General features: G+C 40.9%; 1 protein-coding gene across 2 annotated transcripts in view; it reads left to right on the top strand.

Annotated features, from left to right (window-relative positions):
* Positions 1–24102, top strand: part of LIMCH1 (LIM and calponin homology domains 1) — a 331389-nt gene that overhangs the window by 293599 nt on the left and 13688 nt on the right. For both annotated transcript variants that reach the window (XM_077279847.1, XM_077279846.1), the window contains exons 23-29: positions 1761–1860; positions 8504–8532; positions 13932–14039; positions 18065–18157; positions 19232–19360; positions 21850–21977; positions 22810–22910. In XM_077279847.1, the coding sequence (XP_077135962.1) occupies positions 1761–1860; positions 8504–8532; positions 13932–14039; positions 18065–18157; positions 19232–19360; positions 21850–21977; positions 22810–22910 (688 nt within the window). The remainder of the gene's footprint in view (positions 1–1760; positions 1861–8503; positions 8533–13931; positions 14040–18064; positions 18158–19231; positions 19361–21849; positions 21978–22809; positions 22911–24102) is intronic.

Here is a 24102-nt window from a genome sequence, read left to right as displayed (position 1 = left end):
TCCTCAGTCCCTCCCTCACTCCCTCCCCCCTCTCTTACTCCCTCCCCCTCTCTCTCACTCACTCCCACCCCCTTCCCCTCACCCGCCGTCCCCCGCTCCCTCACGCGCCTTGCCCCTCTCCCTCATTCTCCTTCCCCCACTCGCGCTGTCCCTCCTACTATCCCTCCATTTACTATTTTCATGTCACAGGACTCATACTGGCAACAAATCTTGATGCAATAAGTGTATTATGTCATAGTAACATAGTAACACAGTTAGCAAGGCCGAAAAAAGCCCTTCGTCCATCCAGTTCAGCCTATATTCCATCAGAATAAATCCCCAGATCTACGTCCTTCTAAAGAACCTAATCACTGTAAGATACAATATTGTATCATAATATTTTATTCTGATCTGGAAAAAAAGGTGCAGCGTTTTGACCAATAATAGCCTTTATCAAGGACATTAGTATTAATAGAAACACGTCACCACTTCTGTATTTATCACCCACTACTTCTGGTTTCAGCTTACAAATACTGATGTAAAATACTGAGCATATACTGAATGTGTGAACATTGCCTAACAGTGATAGCAGCTGCCTTGTCCTCGTTTACACTTTCTCCTGAACTAACAAGAAGATCACTGAAATGATTTAGGCAGTCATTTTGTGGCAGGGCTGACATTAAGGGTATGTGCACAAGTCAGGATTTCTTGCAGAAATTTCCTGATTTCCCGTTTTTTTCATGTTTTTTTTAGCATTTTGCAAGCGTAATTAGCTTGCAGAATGCTAAAGTTTTCCAAGCGATCTGTAGCATCGCTTGGAAAACTGACAGGTTGGTCACACTTGTCAAACATAGTGTTTGACAAGTGTGACCAACTTCTTACTATAGATGCTGCCTATGCAGCATCAATAGTAAAAGATAGAATGTTTAAAAATAATAAAAAAAATGGTTATACTCACCTTCTACAGACAGCCGATCTCCTCAGCTGCGTCCGTTCCTATAGATGGTGTGTGTGCAGGACCTTCGATGACGTCGCAGTCACGTGAGCGGTCACATGAGCGGTCATGCGACCAATCACAAGACCGCAACGTCATCGCAGGTCCTTCACCGCACCATCTATAGGAACGGAAGCGGCAGCATGCACTGCTGAGAGGCGGGAAGACTCCGGGGGCCATCGAAGGTGAGTATATGACTATTTTTTATTTTAATTCTTTTTTTTTTTTTACCAATTATATGGTGCCCAGTCCGTGGAAGAGAGTCTCCTCTCCTCCACCCTGGGTACCAACCGCACATGATCTGCTTACTTCCCGCATGGTGGGCATAGCCACATGCGGAAAGTAAGCAGATCAATGCATTCCTAGGTGTGCGGAATCCCCGCAATTCAGCAAATTTAATGAACATGTTGCTTTTTTTCCGTGATGCGATTTTTTCGGGGAAAAAAAATGCAGCATTTGCACAAGAAATGCGGAATACACTGTAAATAATGGGAGGCGCATGTAAGCGTTTTTTTCGCGTTTTTATCACTTTTTATAGCGAAAAAGCGTGAAAAAAACCGCGAAAAATACTGAACGTGTGCACATGGCCTTAATGGAGCAAATTTGTTAATTTCCATGGCAAGTAATGAGTTTATTATTTTTTTTCAAAACATCTGATCAATCTTCATAACAATGTAGAGTTAATGCAATTTACCACTTTAAAACTCAAGTAGCAAACTTTTAAAACCAAAATGTGTACGTTATCCATGTAGATATTGTAAATTGTGGTCATTTCTTTGTTTTTCAGACTTTGGATTTCTCTGTTAAGGAACAAAATAATACTACCCCATGTCAGGACAAGAGAAAGCCGGAAGATGTCAAAGATGCACTACAGAAAGAGCAGCATGGTGCGTACATATAGCGCCTCCCCATGATGGCATGACACATCATTCACCCACATGGACTGGAATAGGATCGGGGTTGCAGTGTTGTAGCAGACATTGTCTGTCAGTGTTTTAAGCCATTTCTTATAACTTTTTGTACATAAATGAATTTGCCTACTATGCAATGTAGTTTTGTTTATTCCACTAAATAAAAGCACATTTACAATGATGCCCCAGTGTGAATCTCCAATAAGTATTCTAACTTCCAGAACCATGGTAGTTAGCGTGAGACCTTCTCGGGTAGACATCTGGATAATCCTCAGGGTTGCAAAAGTTACGAAGACATAGACATTTGATCTCAAGATTAGATTTGAAAACTAAAGAAACCTAGAAAAAGTCAGAAGTAATCTTTTTTTATATTAGATGATTGATATTGGACAGTTGTATTATTTTACAATTTCTGTAGACGACATTCTGTAGTCCATTCATGACACTTTTATCCTTTAGAGATCATGTGGAGAGCACCATGTACCTCTGAAGAGATGCTCCTGAGTTAGTAAAAAAAAGAGCGCTGTTTCTCGGTACTTGCAGTATATAGCTCCTCCACTGAAAGATGACCTGTCACGAAACCAAAAGTGACTAGTTTTACTACGCTGCTCCCCTGATTAATTCAGTGGGGTTTTTTGTTTGTTTTTTTAATCCAAAATACTTTTTCAGCGAGATGGGTCTTTTTATTTGGTGCTATTTTTTATGGTCTTTACCAAAGGAGCGTGACTTGTAGGACTCTTTCGGGACCTGTCTTTAGTCTGATCTGATAATTATTACTCTTTGAGCTCTGCCCCATTGGTAAAGACCATAAAAGATTGCACTAAATAGAAAGGCCCATACATTTTTGGAATAAAATAAGAGCAAAAACTGGCAACTTTCAAGCTTGCATCAAGTCTTTAAGAAGTGATCCATCTACTGTGTTAGTTGACTTTTATTGACCTGGATAGTAGCAGCATACAGATCCAGCAGACCAGTGATGGATCTTCGATAAGTAATGGATTGCACCAGTCTAAGGAAACCGAATTAAATAAATCATAGAAATGATCAGGCTACTCTCTAATATTTTATTCTAGATTGATGTGAAGGAGCTGTCATTCATTCATTCATTCATTCATTCATTCATTCACTCATTTTCTCAAGTACCTTTAAAATCTCCCTGAATGGCCAATTTTAGGAAAACATGGCTTGGTGTGTGATAGTGCAACACAACCTTACCCGCGACCACAGAGATGAGCTGCAATACTAGACACAACAAAAAATAGCCATTTTTTTCTAGTCCTGAAATCCTAGTATCTGCTTATCGATGGGGGGGATCTTCCATCCATAGAAAATTTAGGGTTGTTAAGTAGTCTAATAAAGATCTGCCTTGACATTTCCAGTAATGACCATGGTGACTGTACGTCACTAGATAAATGGTCGCATCCACTTGTTTCTCCATCTTTTTGAATATCGGACATGATTATCTCCAGAAATGACTGATAAGTTAGCGGTAAGTGAACACCAAATCAAATATGCTTAAAAGCATCTGTCTTGTGATTATAAAGGGTCGTCTTTATGGTATACCTGATATGGTTATTCATGTAGGTTGTTAACGTTAGTTAAAGAAAAATGGCGTAGCTTGTCTTGTGTCTATTTTACAGAGTTGCTATTTTATTATGTATTTTTATGCATTTTTCCAACCATTGCACCTCAGCATCGCCCCAAAATATCTGCTTAGACTTTATGAACCAGAATATTTGGCAACATTCCCATTTCTTTTCTCAGTCAGGTAACTGGAGTATATTTAAAGACGTTAAGTTGTCCTTCACATTGTCTTGTGTGGGACACACACAAATTAGCTGTGTGGGGCTCTATTGGTGTGGCATGCTCACTATGAAAAAATCACGGGGTTTCACACATGGCACCGAATCGGGGTCATTTAGCATGTTGTCACGGTTAACTTGATCATCAATTTTCTGTGTTGATTTGCTAAGAATATGCTGATAATATGTTGCTTGACTTGGAGATTTTGCTTTCATTTTTCCTCTTGGACTGGAAGGTATGTACAGTAATTTTAGAAAAACCCACCCATTACAGACATATCATTTAGGTTCTCTACATTCCGGTAGATTTCTTTTCCGGTTATTCCCGTTAACCATTTAGTTTTGGGCCTTCCAGACCTTCCTTTAAGACATGTTGAGTACATTTTATTCCAGGAAAATGTAACCACCAGAAGAGTCTGATAGGGTCTAATTTATCTGTCAAAAGTTAATGTAAATTAATGGGGAATCGGTCATCGTAATTATTAGTTAAAACCTTTTTTAGCCAACAGTTATTAATGGTTATGACAGCCTTTAGGGCTTTTTTTTAAAAAAAATAGTTTTGCTATCTTTTTCTATCGAAGAGCTGAACACACTCGACTCTTTAGGCCTTATTTCCTTTTTGTGTGTTTTCTTTTTTACTTTTAATATGGTAAGGAAACACCACAGGGAAACTAAGAACTAGTTCTACTGCTAGAACTGATCCCATATTTTTTTAAGAGAGCGTTCCAGCATTCAGCAGATTAGTTCTTGTGCCAGACTGGTCCTAGATGCAAATTACTCCTCTTATCCTGGCCTAAGGAAGGACACAGACATAAATAGGTGATTTATCACTTTTGCAGTTTGCCCTCTGATTACTATTTTTGCTTAAACTTTGGCAATATACACAGTACACACAAAAACACAAACTGTGAATATGATCATATAACTGTATCATCACAGTCAGTTATAGGGAAACTAACCGCCATCTGCATGCGCCTCTCTTAGCTATTGAGTAAATAATTTTGAGTATCCACTTGTTGGGGTATCATGTCCCACTATTGCTTAGTTCTTGTAAAGAATATAGAGAGGCCATCATAATAGTGCCTGTACTTTCCATGATCAGTACTTAGTAGTGATGCGCGCTAGTGCTCGTTATACTCGTTTCACTAGGGTGCACGGGTATGCACAGAGCATCGCGGGTGCTCAAGTGACATGTTCAAGTCCCCACGGCTGATAGAGAGCCACAAAACATGCAGAGATTGCCTGACAAAATTCCCTGCGTGTTTTGTGGCTCTGCTAATTGAAGTCTATAGGCGCGTTAATGGATCCGTTACATAGCGTTAGTTAGGATAAGCGTTAGTGCCAATTTGGAATGGATCCATTAAATGGAATGCCCTAACGCAATGTGAACCTAGCCTAACAGCCACGGGGACTCAAACATGTCACTCGAGCACCCTTGATACCCTGTCCATAGCCCAACTATCTTAGGCAAACTTGAGTAATGAGCACTTGCGCTCATCACTAGTACTTGGCAAAATAGAGTACCCTTACCTGAAAGTCCCTGAACACTATTCAACTAGTTCTCAGCTGATCTTGGACCACAGTTGGGCATCAGTGGTCTAACCTATTCCTCTCCTACAGGTACTTCTCTTTGCCTTGTACTCTCCGTATAGTTTTTACTATAAGGGTAGAACATTTTGACAGAAAACTTTTGGGTGGATTTTTCAAAAGTAATGTTTTCCTGAGTGGAGCCACATTGTGCAAAAATGAACTCACTATATCTATCTTCTCTACTGCTGAGGAACATATTCAACCTTCATCATACCTTGTCCCAAACTTCTGAAACCGAAATAACCAAATACGATTGGTTCCTGGGATTTGGGAGTTAGAGGTGATAATGTGTTCATACTTTCACTAGCTGAGGATTCACCAAAGCACTATAGCAAAACTTAGAATCATGGCTCTTCAGTTATTCCTTCATGAAAAGGTGGGTGATGATAGCAATACACCATCTAGTACAGTTGAGGATAGCAATACACCATCTAGTACAGGTGAGGATAGCAATACACCATCTAGTGCAGATTTTCTCTAAAGTGGTTGTCCCATAAATTACATTAATCACTTATCCACGGGATAGGGTATAGAAGTATAATTGCTAAGGTTCTGCTGCCAGGATCTTTGCCATTCTTAATATTGGGGTACCTAAAGTCCCCTGTGTAGCTCGAGCGATTGTGAGCATGTGTCACCACTGCTCTATTCACGGTCTATAGGTGGTTGCTCGTGATTACAACTGCTCCAGTCACATTGAAAACTTTGAGACCGCATTCTCCAGATCAGTTGGGGTCCCAGCGGTTATCACATATAGCTGATATACATGTTCTTTATGGGTCAATTCCTTTAGTCTTACTAGTTAAAGATTAAATAAACTTTCACCTTTGTTAAATAATTTTGTTCAGTATGGAAAGTTCTGAAACTTTGCAAATTACTTTAGTAGGGGATTTGTCTTAATTTCTGTAAACAAATTGCATGTACGGTAAGTGGCTTCCAAACGTCAGCTTTTCCCCACTCTGTTTCCCTATATTCAACCAGTTTGACATTTGAACATATTCATTTGGATTACAAATGCTGGCAGTGAATAAATCAGCACCCATCTTCCTCTGAGGTCATGTTCACCAATAGCGTAAATGTTGCTTTTTTTTTCTTTTGCTTTTTATCCACATTTCCTGCAGGTGTCTGAATCAAAATACACAATGGCAATCTTCTCAAATTATTGCATTTTTTTTTTGCTGCATTTTCTCCTTTATTTGATGTGTGTTTTTTGTGCAGATTAGAAGTACTTTATTTTTATGTTTTTTTAAGTACAGAAAAACTTTGATTCTGTATTGAAAAATGCGGCTGTGCTTTTACAAACATTTTATTTCAAGCTTTCCATAGAGCCTTTACAGAAGAAACACGCCAAAAAGGCACAGTTGAACAACATTTATAAATGCACAGGGGGCATGAGTTTTGTTTAAATCATATCCATTTTGCTTGGACTGTTAAGTGTAACAGATTTTCTGCACACAAAAAAAGCAGTGGAAAAAAACAGAAAATTTATAATATGTGGGAACTAGTGATGGGCGATGTTTGGGTTCAGGCGAACATTTTAAAAAAAAGTTTTGTTCTGATACCAGAACAATACATGAACCCCAACTCCATTCAGATGAATGAGGGGCCCGAACATCCGTTGTTTGCCACATTGTCATCTACATGACAGCGTGGCAAACACTGCCACTGATCGGCGGTAAGAATATTACCGCCAGTCAGAGAGCAGCAGTTCCCCCGCTGTCTGATGACAGCGTGAGCCAGCAGCCGTGACAGGCGGTAAAAAGTTTACCTCCAGTCACAGAGATGTCAGCTGATGGGAGTACCACTATCTACAAGTGCCGGTATCTCTCTCTCTCTCTCTTCTTTCTCTTCCACACTTCCCCAGAACTCCTGGAGAATTCTGTGTTCAGGTTCGCTCATGTCTAGTGTTGACCCTTTCACTACCATCATCTGTACATGTAAATGAGTTTATTCTGATATCAATGCAGCTGAAGGCAGACACATAGATGGGTAAAGCAGGGCTTTGAAAGCTACTTTAATGCATTTTTTACAGGATAAATCCCCTAATAAAGTGATTTTAAAAGTTTAAGGGTACGTTCCCATGGCCCGTAAATGCTGCGGGTTGGACGCTGCGTACATCCGCAGCGTCCAACCCTCAGCGTCCAGTTGTTAGAGCATAGTGGATGCGTGCACCGACGCCCGCAGCTTACCTGCGGAGATGGACATGCGGTGCGTCTCTCCAGACATCAGCATGTCTAGTTATCTTGCGGAGACTCTCAGTCTCTACAACATAAGTCACCCGTACAATGTATTGGACACGGTGATTCCGCACGGTTCAATGAACACATGCGGATTCACCTGCGTTCAAAAGCCTACAGAGCGGACAGCGGACATGTGCTGTGTTCAAAGCACTGCTAATTCCTGACCGTGGGCACCTACCCTAATTACTTTTCTTGCTGGATAGGTTATTCAACAAAAAACAATGTTTAGTTCTTTTTAAATGAGACATTTTAAACTATTCTCTCTTCTTAGGTCGTTGGATTATGTTAGTAAAATTATGGGATAAACTCAAAAATATGTTGGTGGTCTGCAGTCTTGATATTTCCTACTTGCCTTCTAATGATCCTGGCCAGACTGTTCCTACTGCTGCATGTATTTAGCTGTGTATCCCAGTGATTAATGAGTTGCGAAATTCACTAGTGGCGATTTCAGAGTAAGGGTATGTGCACACGTTCAGTTTTTTTCGTGTTTTTTCGCGATAAAAACGCGATAAAAACTCATTAAAAACGCATACATTATGCATCCTATCATTTAGAATGCATTCTGCATGTTTTGTGCACATGGTGCGTTTTTTTCCGCGAAAAAAACACATCGCTGTAAAAAAAAGCAGCATGTTCATTAATTTTGCGGATTTTCCGCAATTCTATGCATTTGGAAAAAAACGCACAAAAACGCGTAAAAAACGCATGAAAAAACGCAAAAAAAAACCACATGCGGATTTCTAGCAGAAATGTCCGGTTTTTGTCAGGAAAATTTCTGCTAGAAATCCTGACGTGTGCACATAGCCTAAAACAGGAAATTTTACAACTAATCTAAAAAAATAATTTGTTCCCATGCCTAGGCTTCAGTCATTGGGCCATAATCCCCGCCAGTTACGATTATGCACGTTGTTAATAACCTTTACTTACTTGAGTCTTTTTTTATGCAAGAGTTAAAAGAATAAAGTTGTTTTGTTCGCTTCTGTTTGACAGGAGAGCCGGAAGTCAGTGGGAACTCATCAGTAAGTAATTTTCCTTGGCGTGTTTGTGTTGTCAGAGTGCTCGAACTGTTTTCTGCACAACGGAAGAAGCGGCAAAATATTTCACAGTCTGCCAAGCTAAGACAATACACAGTAACGTCAGCCGCAAGTGTTTATCGGCTTTATTAGGTTGTGTTTGTCTGATCTGTCAGCAATTACTTCTTCTACCTCAGCGCTTGTTATAATCGGCTTACTTTAGTGTAAGTGTTTAAAGGGATTCTAACCTTCAACGTGTTCTTTCTGCTGTAGTGCCGCTAATACTGGGGTAGACATTTTAGGCATGTTTTAATGTCATATATGTTGTTTCTGTGAATGAAAATTTGGGGCTGTTTGTCAATGGTGAATTTATGTTCTCTGTTCTAATGTGGAGCGTTATCCCTAATAAATGTCTTATAGATATGGAGGAGCAATATGTAACTTCCAGCACGGCTGTCAATAGAGCATCAGTATTGCTGCAAAACCAGAGAGAAATGCCAATCAAGACAAATGTGGTCACATTGACCACGGGGCATACACTAGCTGCCATAATATTGGATACCTAGCTTTCTCAGAAACAGTTCTGTATATACAGTACTTCAAGAATTTATGTATGCTGATGGTCTTGTCCTCAAGCAGAAATGCTAGTAAGGTTTAGGAGTAGACTAAAGCAACAATATTCATAGAACCCTTGTCAGAAAGTCCATGACCAGTGGACCCGAGCCCTGCGAACCATCCTACCTGCCGGCATACGTGGCTCCTACTGGTTGTGGCACGATGTAGGCATGATGGTGCATTGGTCCTAATAATCAAAAAAGAAGCAGAGGATGGTGGCGACTTTGAGAAGGTTCACAGGGCTATGGTCCAGCAGCTACAGCCTACCGAACTTTACCGTGATCTCATGAATCATTTTGCTGAACCCCTATTTGTGAGTACTTTTCAATGATCTCACATTTTCTCCTGAAATAAAAATTATGGAAGAACTTACGGAAGGAAAAAGAAACACTGGGGAATTCAATGAAATGACTTGGCCAAGAGGATGAACTAGATGCTACAGGCCCTCAATGCAAAATCTGGCATAAAGGACTTTGAATGCACTCAAATACATGCCAAAACACCAGTGTGATGGCTTCCTCTGCCTCCTCTAGCTATGCCACAAGTAGACTTATCAAGATTTTAACAATTTCTCATGAATCAATCATCTAAATAGTACAAACTAAATAGTACAAACAAAATGAAGGCAGCACACCATTTAGCAAAAATAAGAAAAAGTCATTTAATAGCCCATGGTGACTCAGCAACATTTCGGTTCAATTAAGAACCTTTCTCAAGTAGTGAATAAGTGAAACTGCAGGCTTCTTAGAGGCACATTCATTACGTATTCCTAGAAAGTAAGTATAAAAGTGCATAACAACAGTACATTTGCTGTATCAAAGTTAGTATATGTATTTTAATACTAAAGAATACAGTAATAAAGTGCTTCATAGTGACTAAAGATGGTCATAATACATAGAAAGTGCAAAAGATATTAATTAGCAATCATGTGACAGTGTATATAACTTACGGCGGGACACACCCCATTATGCATTAATAATTTGCGCCTATTTCGACATCTAACAAATTAAACTACACATCTCAGTGACGTAAAAAAAGAGAGGAGGTGCTGCAATGCACAGGCGCTCTGGGTGAACGATGTTGCCCCACGCCATATTTGAGATGGTCAATCACGTAGGGGCATGTCCGCTGAATCAATCAGATAGCTGTAGTCCCTACCATAACTAATCTGGATTAGAACAATATTGTTATATTATTCCTTTTGAAAGTGACTGTCCAAGTTAATGTTGCCGATACTCTACTCAGTATATGAAGGCAATACAAAGGAAACATTGGTTCTTTTTGGAATCCTGGGGAAATCTTACCAGGGTGACCATTATGTATAATTCTTCACAGTAGAAGGGAGGTAACTGTTTACAGCCACACAGCTATGACACAGTTCTGAGCTGAAGTTGATCATAGGGGTTTTATTCAAGCATCTTTTCATCCCACAGAATTACTTCTCTTCATGCAATGCTGCATCGACATATGTGAAAGTCTCTTCACAGATAACTTCTCTTCACACAGTGTCTTAACCTAAGCAGAACTGTACCTTGTTCATGCAGTGAGGTGGGGGAGGGTGATGAGTCCGGTGCTGTAGCTCTCTCACTTCTATCTTGAGTTATTAAAAATGGGCTCCCGCGCAATTTTCTCCGCCAGAGTGGTAAAGCCAGTGACTGAGGGCAGATATTAATAGCCTGGAGAGGGTCCACGGTTATTGCCCCCCCCCCCCCGACTAAAAACATCTGCCCCCAGCCACCCCAGAAAAGGCACATCTGGAAGATGCGCCTATTCTGGCACTTGGCCACTCTCTTCCCACTCCCGTGTAGTGGTGGGATATGGGGTAATGAAGGGTTAATGTCACCTTGCTATTGACATTAAGCCAGATTAATAATGGAGAGGCGTCAATTATGACACCTATCCATTATTAATCCAATTGTATGAAATGGTTAAAAAAAAACACACACAATATTGCAAAGTATTTTAATGAAATAAACACACAGGTTGTTGTAATATTTTAGGTTGCTCTCTCAATCCACCTGAAGACCATCGTTCTGTAACAAATTAAAAATAATAAACCAACAATATACATACCTTCCGTAGATCTGTAACGCCCCACGATGTAAATCCATCTTAAGGGGTTAAAATATTTTACTATAGGTCATAGACCTACATTACCTTCATTCCCCGGGGTTTACAGGCACGAGCACAGCTGCATTATAGCAGAGCTCCTGCCTGTAAAATATTTTAACCCCTTCAGATGGATTTACATCGTGGGACGTTACAGATCTACGGAAGGTATGTATATTGTTGGTTTATTATTTTTAATTTGTTACAGAACGATGGTCTTCAGGTGGATTGAGAGCAATAAAATATTACAACAACCTGTGTGTTTATTTCATTAAAATACTTTGCAATATTGTGTGTGGTTTTTTTAACCATTTCATACAATTGGATTAATAATGGATAGGTGTCATAATTGACGCCTCTCCATTATTAATCTGGCTTAATGTCACCTTACAATAGCAAGGTGGCATTAACCCTTCATTACCCCATATCCCACCGCTACAGGGAGTGGGAAGAGAGTGGCCAAGTGCCAGAATAGGCGCATCTTCCAGATGTGCCTTTTCTGGGGTGGCTGGGGGCAGATGTTTTTAGCCAGGGGGGGGGGGCAATAACCGTGGACCCTCTCCAGGCTATTAATATCTGCCCTCAGTCACTGGCATTACCACTCTGGCGGAGAAAATTGCGCGGGAGCCCACGCCAATTTTTTCCGCGATTTAACCCTTAAATTTAATAGCTACAGCGCCGAAATTTGGCACATACACACTACTAACATTAGTAGTGTGGAATATGCAAAAAAAAGGGGGATATGACATGGTTTACTGTATGTAAACCATGGCTCATATCATGTCGGGTTTAGGCAGGAGAAATGAAAAGCCGGCAATTGAATTACCGGCTTTAAGGTTAGGGGTAGGGTTAGGGTTTGGATCCCTTTATCACCTTGATGGTGGGGGGTGGCTTATCAGTGTGTATTCTTGTTTTTTTCTATTGTAACGCATGCGTTTAAAATGCAACCAAACGCATGTGCTTAAAAACGCATGCGTTTACATAGACAGCAATACGTTTTTTTGCGGCAAAAAAAACGCCTCTAGAAATTACTACATGTTGCATTTCTGCAACAAAACGCAAGCATAGAAAAGACGCATGCGTCGTCAAACGCGACAAAACGCATACAAAAAAAGCATGCGTTTTTAATGTTAAATATAGGAAAAAAACGCATGCGTTTTTTTGCGCTAAAACGCAACTGCAAAAAACGCAAATGTGAAACCAGCCTTACACAGTGTTCATAATTGTATTATAGATTCAATTGAGGATTCACACTTCACTTTTTTTTTCTTGAATTAAATTGAGACACACCATTATAAACCAGTTGGGTCCGTCAGGAGGTGTTGGTGTCTGTTTAGGGGACAGGTCAGGCCTTTAGTCAGTGTTGGTGCTTTATTCTCATGACTTCTGGAATCTTCGTTGCAGTGTTCATGGCAGTTTTGCAGGGCTGTATAAAATTAAACTTGGAAATATGCGTAAACTCCAGTTGGCTAGTCATTGGATAACATAACCTGTAATAAGCATTGTCAACAGGTTTACTGCTAGTCAAGTATATATGCAGCTAAAACCCACGCCCCTGCGCACTGCAGAAACCACGCCCCCGAGCAGTGGCCAGCTCACATAGTGTCAATTCCAGCAGAATTTTAAGCCCTTCTCATATGGTTTAACCTCAACTAATACTGTTAATTAATTCCTAATTATAGACCACAGTGATGTGAATATAACTGGAGAAGGAAGGTCTGATTCATGATACTATTGGATAAAATCTAGGTATAACATTTAACAGATTTAACACAAGCGGTATTTGTAGATAAGTACTGCCTGTTAAGACTGCAAATGGGCGCGCTCAGCTTAAATTAAAATTAGGCTGTAATGTGGACTGTCTGGTAACACAATCAAAGCCTGTAACTACCTAGAACTTAGGCTGTGTTCATATGTCTAGTAATCATCAGAACAAAGCCAGCAGCAATCTGTTAAAACACAACTTTTTTGTGCAGCTAAAACTAATACAGTGAAATCATTTTTTTTTTTTTAACTGGACAAAAAAAGTTGTGTTTTACCAACTTTTTTGCTAACAGATCGCTGCTGGATCCATTCTAACTGATAATTACTGGACATGTGAATGTAGCCTAAAGCGAAATGTACACTCTGATGGAAAGGGAAAAACTTTTCCAAGAATTCTGCATAATTTGTTGAATAATTTTGTTAACACATTGTATTACTTATCTAGGGACACTGTGCATATTACAGCCTATACTTAGTTCAGAGCTTCATTCTTAATTCTGATGGCTTCAGAGCTGAAATTTCTCGGCATTCCTTGCTGAACTCTTGGTCTGGTGGTTTGCATTCTGGGTTGCATTCTTTACACCTGGCTTTGTTATAACCTTGTATAGGAATTTTAAGGAGATGTTTGTCAAGCTTATTGGCTGTTTCCTGTAAGGAACTGCAGAATTATGAATGCAGCTCTAGGCTATATTTCTGTCTGTAACCTTGGATCACTACAAAATAGGTAATGTATTTAGAAAGTCACTAAATTGTATTAGTACATGATTTCTATATTGGACAGTAAAGATAGGTTTAAGCCATCTGCAAGTGACATGAAAAGATACCACAATATAGTTTTGTATGTGATGCCACCATGCTTTCTTTTAGGAATAGTTGAAATTTCAGGAAAAAAATAGATGATTTCTGTCCTTTAATAGGTATTTCAGCCCTCTTGTAATTCTCCAAGTCGATTTTGTGCTTGGGACCCTGAAGAAGAGCGGAGACGACAAGAGCGATGGCAGCATGAGCAAGAAAGGTTACTGCAGGTATTAGAGATTTAATTTAGAATTCATTAAAGGGTTATTCCGTTCTGCAGAATTTATCATGTGTCCACTGATGATAGATAATGAAAGTCCTGACGTTTGGACCAATGCTTTCTTTTACATTTGGAAATACATGTATGCTATGACCCTATAGGCCTTATAAAATGAAGTAGTGGGAATGTAGGTGCTATATTCTAATATGTCAGAGTAAAGAAAAAGAATGGAGGATCTGAAAACACTTACATGCATGTCAAAACATGTCAGATCTTGTGCCATTCTTGATTCTCCACCCTCCATCTTCTTTGATTGACAGCTCTGGCTTTATAGAAGCACAAGGGTGGAGATAGAGGTAAGACAAGCAGGTGGGAAGGTGTAGTAAATGATTGGTCACACCAAGGGTGCACCGAATGCCTGTACTTGGATTGAACAGTCATTCTGTGCTAACAGGCTCAATGTAAAGGGAGTTTGTCATCACAGAATGACTGTTCAAACCAAGTACAGGCGCTCGGTGCACCCTTGGTGTGACCAATCATTTCACTACACCTTCCCACCTGCTTGTTTTACCGATATCTCCACCCTTCTGTGCTTCTATAAAGCCAGAGCTGTCAATCAAAGAAGGGAGGGATAAAGGGAAAATAAAAAGGTGGGAAGGTGTAGTGAAATGATTGGTCACACTAAGGCTGGGGTCACACTTGGCGTAAGACAATACGCCACGTATTATACGTCCGTACTACGGCCGTAATACGGAGAAATGTTCCCAAAATAGTGATCCGTAGTCAGGGTGTGTCAGCGTATTTTGCGCATGGCATCCTCCGTATGTAATCCGTATGGCATCCGTACTGCGAGATTTTCTCGCAGGCTTGCAAAACCGACATCTAATGGATGTATGTGCTCAAATGTTCGGGAAAACATATATACAGTATATATATATATATATATATATGTCATTGAGACACATATATATATATTCTGTATTTAGATTTCATTCAGCGCGATATCTGTGAACAGCCGGTAATTCAATTGCCGGCTTTTCATTTCTCCTGCACAAACCCGACAGGATATGAGACATGGTTTACATACAGTAAACCATCTCATATCCCCCTTTTTTTGCATATTCCACACTACTAATGTTAGTAGTGTGTATGTGCAAAATTTCAGCGCTGTAGCTGCTAAAATAAAGGGTTAAATGGCGGAAAAAATTGGCGTGGGCTCCCGCGCAATTTTCTCCGCCAGAATGGTAAAGCCAGTGACTGAGGGCAGATATTAATAGCCAGGAGAGGGTCCATGGTTATTGGCCCCCCCCCTGGCTAAAAACATCTGCCCCCAGCCACCCCAGAAAAGGCACATCTGGAAGATGCGCCTATTCTGGCACTTGGCCACTCTCTTCCCACTCCCTGTAGCGGTGGGATATGGGGTAATGAAGGGTTAATGCCACCTTGCTATTGTAAGGTGACATTAAGCCAGATTAATAATGGAGAGGCGTCAATTATGTCACCTATCCATTATTAATCCAATTGTTTGAAAGGGTTAAAAAACACACACACACATGATTACAAAGTAGTTTAATGAAATAAACACAGCGGTTGTTGTAATAATTTATTGTTCTCTCAATCCATTTGCAGGCCCTCGCTTGGCAAAATAATAAACGCACAAGATACATACCCTCAGCTGAACCGTCACGTCCCACGAAGTAATCCATCTGAAGGGGTTAACTAATATTACAGGCACGAGCTGCGATAAACCACTCGCTCGTGTCTGTAATCCCCCGGGTGCTGAAAGGAAAGCTGGATCTGTACTTACATTGAGTCGGGGTGAGGCGCCCTCTGGTGGATGTTCTCATGAACTGCAGCCTGGGAACTTTTTCCCACGCTCCAGGTCATATGAGGACATCCACCAGGGGGCGCATCACCGCGACTGAAGGAAATGTAGGTCAATGACCTACATTTCATTCATTCGCCGGGGATTACAGGCACGGAGCACAGCTGCATTAGCAGGGCTCCTGCCTGTAATATTAGTTAACCCCTTCAGATGGATTACATCGTGGGACGTGATCTGACATCAGAAGGTATGTATCTTGTGCGTTTATTATTTTGCCAAGCGAGGGTGTTCCTGATGGATTGAGAGAACAATAAATTATTACAACAACCGCTGTGTTTATTTAATTAAAATACTTTTTAATCGTGTGTGTGTGTTTTTTAACCCTTTCCAACAATTGGATTAATAATGGATAGGTGTCATAATTGACGCCTCTCCATTATTAATCAGGCTTAATGTCACCTTACAATAGCAAGGTGGCATTAACCCTTCATTACCCCATATCCCACCGCTACAGGGAGTGGGAAGAGAGTGGCCAAGTGCCAGAATAGGCGCATCTTCCAGATGTGCCTTTTCTGGGGTGGCTGGGGGCAGATGTTTTTAGCCACGGGGGGGGCCAATAACCATGGACCCTCTCCTGGCTATTAATATCTGCCCTCAGTCACTGGCTTTACCATTCTGGCGGAGAAAATTGCGCGGGAGCCCACGCCAATTTTTTCCGCCATTTAACCCTTTATTTTAGCAGCTACAGCGCTGAAATTTTGCACATACACACTACTAACATTAGTAGTGTGGAATATGCAAAAAAAAAGGGGATATGAGATGGTTTACTGTATGTAAACCATGTCTCATATCCTGTCGGGTTTGTGCAGGAGAAATGAAAAGCCGGCAATTGAATTACCGACTTTTCACTAACACCGCTGCGTATTTCTCGCAAGTCACACTGCTGGACCGTGTGGAATCCGTATTTTTCTCGCCCCCATATCTTTCATTGGCGATTTTTTTGCGCAATACGCTGACAAACGCAGCATGCTGCGATTTTGTACGGCCGTAGAAAGCCGTATATTACGGATCCGTAATATACGGCTGATAGGAGCAGCCCCATTGAGAATAATTGTGCCGTATGTAATGCGAGTTTTACGGACGTAGTTTCTGCGCTCTTACGTCCGTAAAACACGCATGTGTGACCCCAGCCTAAGGGTGCCGATCGCCTGTGCTTGGTTTGGACAGTCTGACAGACTCCTTTTAAAGGGAATCTGAATGCTAACTGAACCCCGGGCTGCATGAATCATGCACTTGATGAGGAATTGCAACTGTGTATGATTCACTCTGAAATGCTGAGGAGTTCAAAAGAAAACATAGTATTAAAAGTCAGCCAGGAATTTACTTATGAGCAACTGTTTTTTTTTGTTTTGTTTTTTAATCCGTTTTACATGTGAAAATAAGAAACGTTGTAATAAGTCTTATTAGAGAAAAATGCTTCTTTCTCCTCCTGAAATGATTATTCACTCTAAAAATTCTCATCTCATGGGTAAAATCCGTCTTCACTGAATTCAAGCTTTGCCATCACTGAGATAGAAGGTGACGGCTGGTGCTCGCAAAGTTCTTTAGAGAAGTGTAATTGCTATTTCCTGAGAACTTGCAGCACAATGCCAGTGTCCGCCTCCAGCTCTTCCATCCTCCATAGAATTTTAAAAGCACCAACTGTCATCTACTATTTCAGAAATGGAAAAATCTGTGTGATATATTACAAAGTTGCTTCTTTTTTATTATTGCTTTATTAAATTAATATGATGGTTACTCTTTAAAGTAGTCCCTGTCCGGCTTTTCAGCGTATACAAGATTCTGATTCATGCTTCCTGTGGTTCGAGCAGCATGATTCTTATGATCTGCTGTTCTAAAAGTGGATTTGGCATAATCATGTGATTTGACAGCTTTTAGTGGGGCGGTGTTTGTGGCCCCCCTATTGCAGGTTACCTGTTAAAAGGATTATGCGGGACTATTTCTGGGTCTAAAAACTAACAGGAAGGTAGTTGCTAACTACTAATACTAGTGTAGAGCTGGCAGATAAAATATGGCTTCTCATTTCTAGCTAATTTGAATCACGGGCTGATTTCACCCCAGAAGATTAATTTTTTTTTATAGATACATTTACCACTAACAGCCAGTCCTAGTCTTCCTTCATCCTGAATAATTGTCTCAATTTTCAACAGGAAAGGTACCAAAAAGAACAAGAGAAATTAAAGGAGGAGTGGGAGAAGGCTCAGAAGGAGGTGGAGGAGGAGGAGCGTAAATATTACGAGGAGGTATTAATGAACTGTATTATTTAGTCTATTACATAAATAAATGTGAGGAAGGGCTATAAGATATTAAGCTGTATTGCCAGTAAGTGATGCATCAAAAGTCAGAGAAAAATTAGTAAGCCAGTAATTTTCCTTGAGGATGACTTATAGCTATGATATGCAATATAAAAGCTCTAATATTGTGTAGGCTAATGGGGTACAACTGACATTTCCAATATGTAGTGCACATACTCTAGATAAGCTACTATTGAGATACACTGACTTGTCAAAAGTTTGGACACATTTATTCATGCAATGGTTTTCTTTGTTCTTATTGGAATGTGCACATTGTAAATTCAGACTCAAGGCAGCAAAAATCACAAAGGATCAATTTGTAGTTTCTGAGGCTGGTAACTCTGAAGAACTTATCCTCTGCAGCAGAGATAATTCTTGGTCTTCGTTTCTTGTGGCAGTCCTCATGAAAGGCAGTTTCAACTGGGGTACTTCTTTGAGGAATCGAAGGTCTAACACATTCTGGTTTGTTTCAGTCCTGTTTCTTTTACTCTTTGTTTCCATATATATTCTTTGGTAGAATAAAACTGAAGGCAACAAAACCCACAATGTGGACAGTACAACCAGAACAATAATACTTGGAAAAAGTTGATATCCTATGGCACTGAAATGACCTACCATAGAAACTACCTGCGGATAGTGTGGTGTCCTGTGTGCTATAGAGGGGGAATCGGAGTTCTGATGAAGGGCACACCAGGCTTTTGAGTCCACTAGACCAGGCCTGTACGGAAATCAATAGATTGGAAGGGTATTAAGTAGGCATCTTAGCTGACATCCCATATAATAAGAAAAAATAGCTATAGTGACGGAAAAAGTCTTATTCTTGTAAATATATTAGAAGATGCTTCACAGCCTTTCCCAAAAACGGGGACACATGACTCTCTTCTATGGAATAAAGCTTGCACTTCTGTGGCAGTTCTCCTAATGCAATCTTACAGCTTTCTGTAGCACATTTCTTGGTGGCAGTCATCACTGTTTCTCCATGTGTTGTTAGTTGTAATAACCAACAATGTTTGTGCCTTTTAGGAAAGAAAAATCATAGAAGACACAGTGTTGCCATTGACCATGTCACCGGTCAGCAGTGTCCATCATGGTTTATCTGAAACAAATGGGAGTTCAGTCTCCAACCATAGTGGAGCAGGCGTGCAGGGAGAGGTATGTTCTTTCTCCAGGTATATTCCCCTATAGACAAGATAACACTTGAGCACAATATGGAGTTACATGTGGGGTCTTTTTCAGTGAAAATATTAATGGCCTATCATTTGCAAAAGCCAAGAATATCTTATTGGTCAGGTCTGATTTGCAGCAATTATGCAGATTATCTCTCATTGTTTATCCCGGAGCAGTGCCATTTCCATAGTAGTGGGTGTACCTGGCACTGCATTTTTCAACAGCCTTGTCTCATTCCAGCGAATAAGGTGGCTTGCGGAAGTATTCACCACCTTCTCCTACATCGGCATTGTTCGTGTTTTGCTACATCATAACCTGGAATTTCACTGTGTTTTTTTGAGGGTTTGCATCAGTTCATGTAAAGTACATGCCTACAACTGTGAACCTTTGGTTTTCATGTTATTGTGATGCATACAATAAGTAAGACAAAATAAATGAAAACTATAGTGTGAATAACTATTCTCCCCCTAAAGTCAGTACTTTGTAGAGCCTCCTTTTGTGGCAATTACAGCTGCAAGGTGCTTTGGATAAGTCTATGAGCTTTCCATATTTTGCCACTGGCATTTTTGCCCATTCCTCAAGACAAAACTGCTCCAGTTCCTTTAAGCTAGATGGTTTCCTCTGGTGAATAGCAATCTTCAAGTCTGACTACAGATTCTCAATTCGATTTAAATTCTGGGCTTTGACTAGGCCACCCCAAAAATTTACACGTTTTCCCTCTCTTAAACCACTCGAGTGTTGCTTTGGGTCATTGTCTTGTTAGAAGGTGAACCTCTGTCCCAGTCTCAAATCAATGACAGACTGAAATAAGTTTTGCACAAGAATATCTCTGTATTTTGCAACGTCCATCTTCCCCTCAACTCTGATCATTTTTCCTGTCCCTGCTGCCGAAAAACATCCCCACAGCTTGTTCCAGGCCCCACCATGTTTTACTGTGGGGACGTTGTTCTTGGGGTGATGAGAAGTGTTGGTTTGGCTCCAGACATAGCATTTACCTTGGTGGCTAAATGTTCAATGTTGGTCTCATCTGACCACAGCACCTTCCTCCATACATTTGGGGAGTATCCTACAAGTCTTTTGGCAAACTCAAAACAACCCTTACAATTTTGTGTGTGAGAAAAGGCTTTTTTCTGCCCATTTTTCGATAAAGGCCACCTCTATAGAGTGTATAGCTTTATGTGGTTGAATGGACAGATATTCCAGTCTCTGCTTGGGAACTCTGCAGCTCCTTCTGGGTTAGCTTTGGTCTCTGTGATGCCTCTGTGATTAATGCCCTCCTTGCCCGGGCTGAGAGTTTTGGTGGGCGGCCCTCTCTTGGCAGGTTGTTGTGGTACCATTTTGTATGCATTTGATAATGGATTTCATGGTGCTCCTGGGGATCATCAAAGATTGGAATATTTGTTTATAACCAAACCCTGACTTGTTCTTCTCAACGACTTTGCTTCTGACTTGTTAGGAGATCTCTTTGGTCTTCATGGTGTTGTTTGGTTAGTGGTGCCTCTTACTTAATGGTGTGGCAGCCTCTGTGGCCTTTCAGAAGAGGCCCAGCTATTCAGGCCCAGCTTTTGATTAACAGGTTTTTGCCTTTGCTGTGCATACTGCAGCCAATAGCTGAAAATTGTAGCTCTGATTCCTGTGCTCACAGCAAATAGTTTATTTTGCTGAGGAAAGTAAGTAAGTTATTCTTTATTCAATGGACCGGAGATAACTTATTTTTGGAATAACGCTTTAATGCCAGGGTCACACAACTGGGTATTCTTTAACCCGAGAGAATATGGTCAAGCACGCTCTAGTCAAACTCTGATCAGTGTTTGATCATAATATGATCATAGTGTATTCTAGTTCTCCTTGGATGAGGGGAAGATGGGAAAAAAATGTCTTTATCTTCTTCATTGTGTCCTCCTGTGAAAATCCGATATCCAAGTGCAGTCCAATGTTTTTCATGGACTCATTCATTTGCATGACCAAACGTGATCCAATAATATATCTGACTCTGGCATGCTGCACTTCTTTTCCAAGTCAGTCTTAGGAAAAAAATCGAACATGTGGACGGCCCCATAGAATAACATTGGTCCGAGTGCAATTTGACGTTTTCAGATCGCACTCAGACCAAGAATACGGCCATGTGCACAAGCCTTAAAGCGCATCTCCCTTATTCCTTCCTTGTAAGGGTCATTTACCCCTGTACTAAATGAGAGGTCTCTGCTCCTAAGAGGTTATCACTTTTTTATGAATTGATGGATTCATTACTTGTAGTTTAGTTTCTTGTAGTGTCACTCTTTGTAATGAGAATCATTGCTGAATGTTCTAATCCCATGGTAAACGTCTACACAGAAGCAACATGTTAAAGCTGCAGTATAAAGCATGAGGGTGGGCACACGTATTGCGTTTTTGTTTGCGGTGATAATATATAATTAGTGGAAATGTTTGACAATCACACACTAACTACTCCAATATTATCTCTTTATTTACAGCCCTGGATTCAAAACAGAAATCATCTAATGGAAGATTCACATTCAGCTGAAAACGCCCCACAGCCCCAGTTATTGGCCAGAGAAGGGGCTGCTCATAAAGCAGACGAGGATTGCACAAGAAGGAACACGTATGTGTGCAAGAAAGGTTTATAAGTAAAAGAGATGTCCCTCGTCTGCATGTGAGCTATTCACTGGCAGCAAGCGCAGATCTTGAAAATGGTGTAGAACTGAAGTGGAGACTATTTTAGAAAGTTGCATAACATTTTATTGTACAATGTGTGAGGGGCTGACACACTTAGCTGCTTCCTCAGGTAGACACAGGAACCGTTCTGGTAGAGAATCACCTGCTGGTTTATTGTGGATAGCATAAACCTTGGCAGGGTTCAGCAAAATAAAATAAACAGAGCCTTGCTGGTATAACGGTAAAACAAACAAAACACAGTCCATATGAGTCCATTTCCTGCAGGGTTCACCTGCAGTTATCCCGCACAGTCCTTAGCTCCTCTGGTAGCTTTGTGGGAGTTCTGCTCTCCCAATACACAACCCACACTGACTCTCATAGCCAGGTATTTAACGCCCATGTGAAGGTCACATGACCTTGACCTCACACAGGTGCTGTCAGGACACTGCATGGGGAGATACGGTGGACCTCCGCCCAACCGCTCTATGGAGGTCCACTAAAACCAGGCCATAACATACATTCTTATTAACCCTCTCAGCACTTAGTGTGCTGGAGGAGAAAAGCACTCTGGTTTTACATCACTGACCGACATATACGCTGTGACACGTATCTCCCTTCGCATACTATGCCAGTGACTCCGTAACAAATTACAACATTTTATTGCACCTTATCACGTTATGGATTGTTTCAGTATTGTTAATATGAATGTGTTGCGGAATATGTTGAAGCTATATAAGTAAAGTTATTATTGTGATTTCTCTTATGTCTTTTATTATCAGTAGTACTGAAAAAGAGGAGAAGGTGTCTTCATCCGGAAAAGAAATGGACCAAAACCCAGAACAGCAGCACAATTCTTCTACCAAACTTCACCTTCCGTTAGGTGAGCCATGCCTTCCCATGGACTACTAACTAGAGATTGGTAAAGTTCGGCGTCCGTACTGAACACCTACTGTTCAAGCAGGGACACTGAACTCAGACTTCACCAGGAACACCGTGTTACTGTTCGGGTTCAGCTGTCCGAACACCGGGTGTTTGTTGCGCTGTCATGTCCATGGCAGCGCGGTAAACACCGCTTCTGATCGGCGGTGAAACCATCCCCGCTGGTCAGAGAGCCACAGTTCCCACGCTGTCAATAGACAGCATGAGCGCTCAGTTGTGATCGGAGGTATAAAGTTTATCTCCGGTCACTGGTGTCAGCTGATGGGACTACTGCTCCCATCATCCGACACGTGCTGCCGCTAATAACAGTGAGAGCAGGAGCGGATGATGGGATTATTCCGCAGACGCCCCTGCGCTGTAAATAAATAATTTAAAAAAAACCTGGCATGGGTTCCCTTGTATTTTTGTTAACAAGCCAGGCAAAACTCGCAGCTGGGGGCTGCTACCCTCAGCTGTCAGTTTCGGCAAGGCTAGTTATCCAGAATAGAGGGTTCCCCACGCCGTATTTTTTAATTATTTAAATAAATAATAAAAAATGCCGTGGAATCCCTGCCAAATTTTGACAACCAGCCTTGCTAAAACAGACAGCTGGGGGCTGGTATTCTCATGCTGGTAAGGGGCCATGGATATTGGCCCCGACCAGCCTAAAAATAGCAGCACGCAGCTGCCCAGAAAAGGCACATCTATTAGATACGCCAATTCTGGAACTTTGCTTGGCTCTTAACACTTGCCCTGTAGCGGTGGCAAGTGGGGTTAATATTTGTGGGGTTGATGTCACCTTTGTATTGTCAGGTGACATCAAGCCCACGGCTGAGTAATGGAGAGGCGTCTGTAAAACATATATCCATTACTAATCCTACAGTTGTATGGTAAATAAAACCACAGCCAGAATAAAGTCCTCTATTAGAAATAAATCAAAACACAGTTTTCCTTTTTTATTTAAAAATAACAAACGCAGTTATACTCACCAAACACCTATTCCACTGAAGCCCTCGTTCTCCTGTAATAAAACTAAAATAAAAAAAACAACAATATCCCTCACCTCTCCGTCGTTCTGTCCCACACCGTAATCCATGTCTGGGGGAAAAACAGTTTTCAACCTTTACGGTGCCAAAATGTGACCGTCCAGGCTG

The sequence above is a fragment of the Ranitomeya variabilis genome, chromosome 1, assembly GCF_051348905.1.
Source record: "Ranitomeya variabilis isolate aRanVar5 chromosome 1, aRanVar5.hap1, whole genome shotgun sequence".
Lineage (NCBI taxonomy): Eukaryota > Metazoa > Chordata > Amphibia > Anura > Dendrobatidae > Ranitomeya > Ranitomeya variabilis.
Note: the sequence above shows the minus strand (reverse complement) of the source record. Positions and strands in the feature narration are given on the sequence as shown.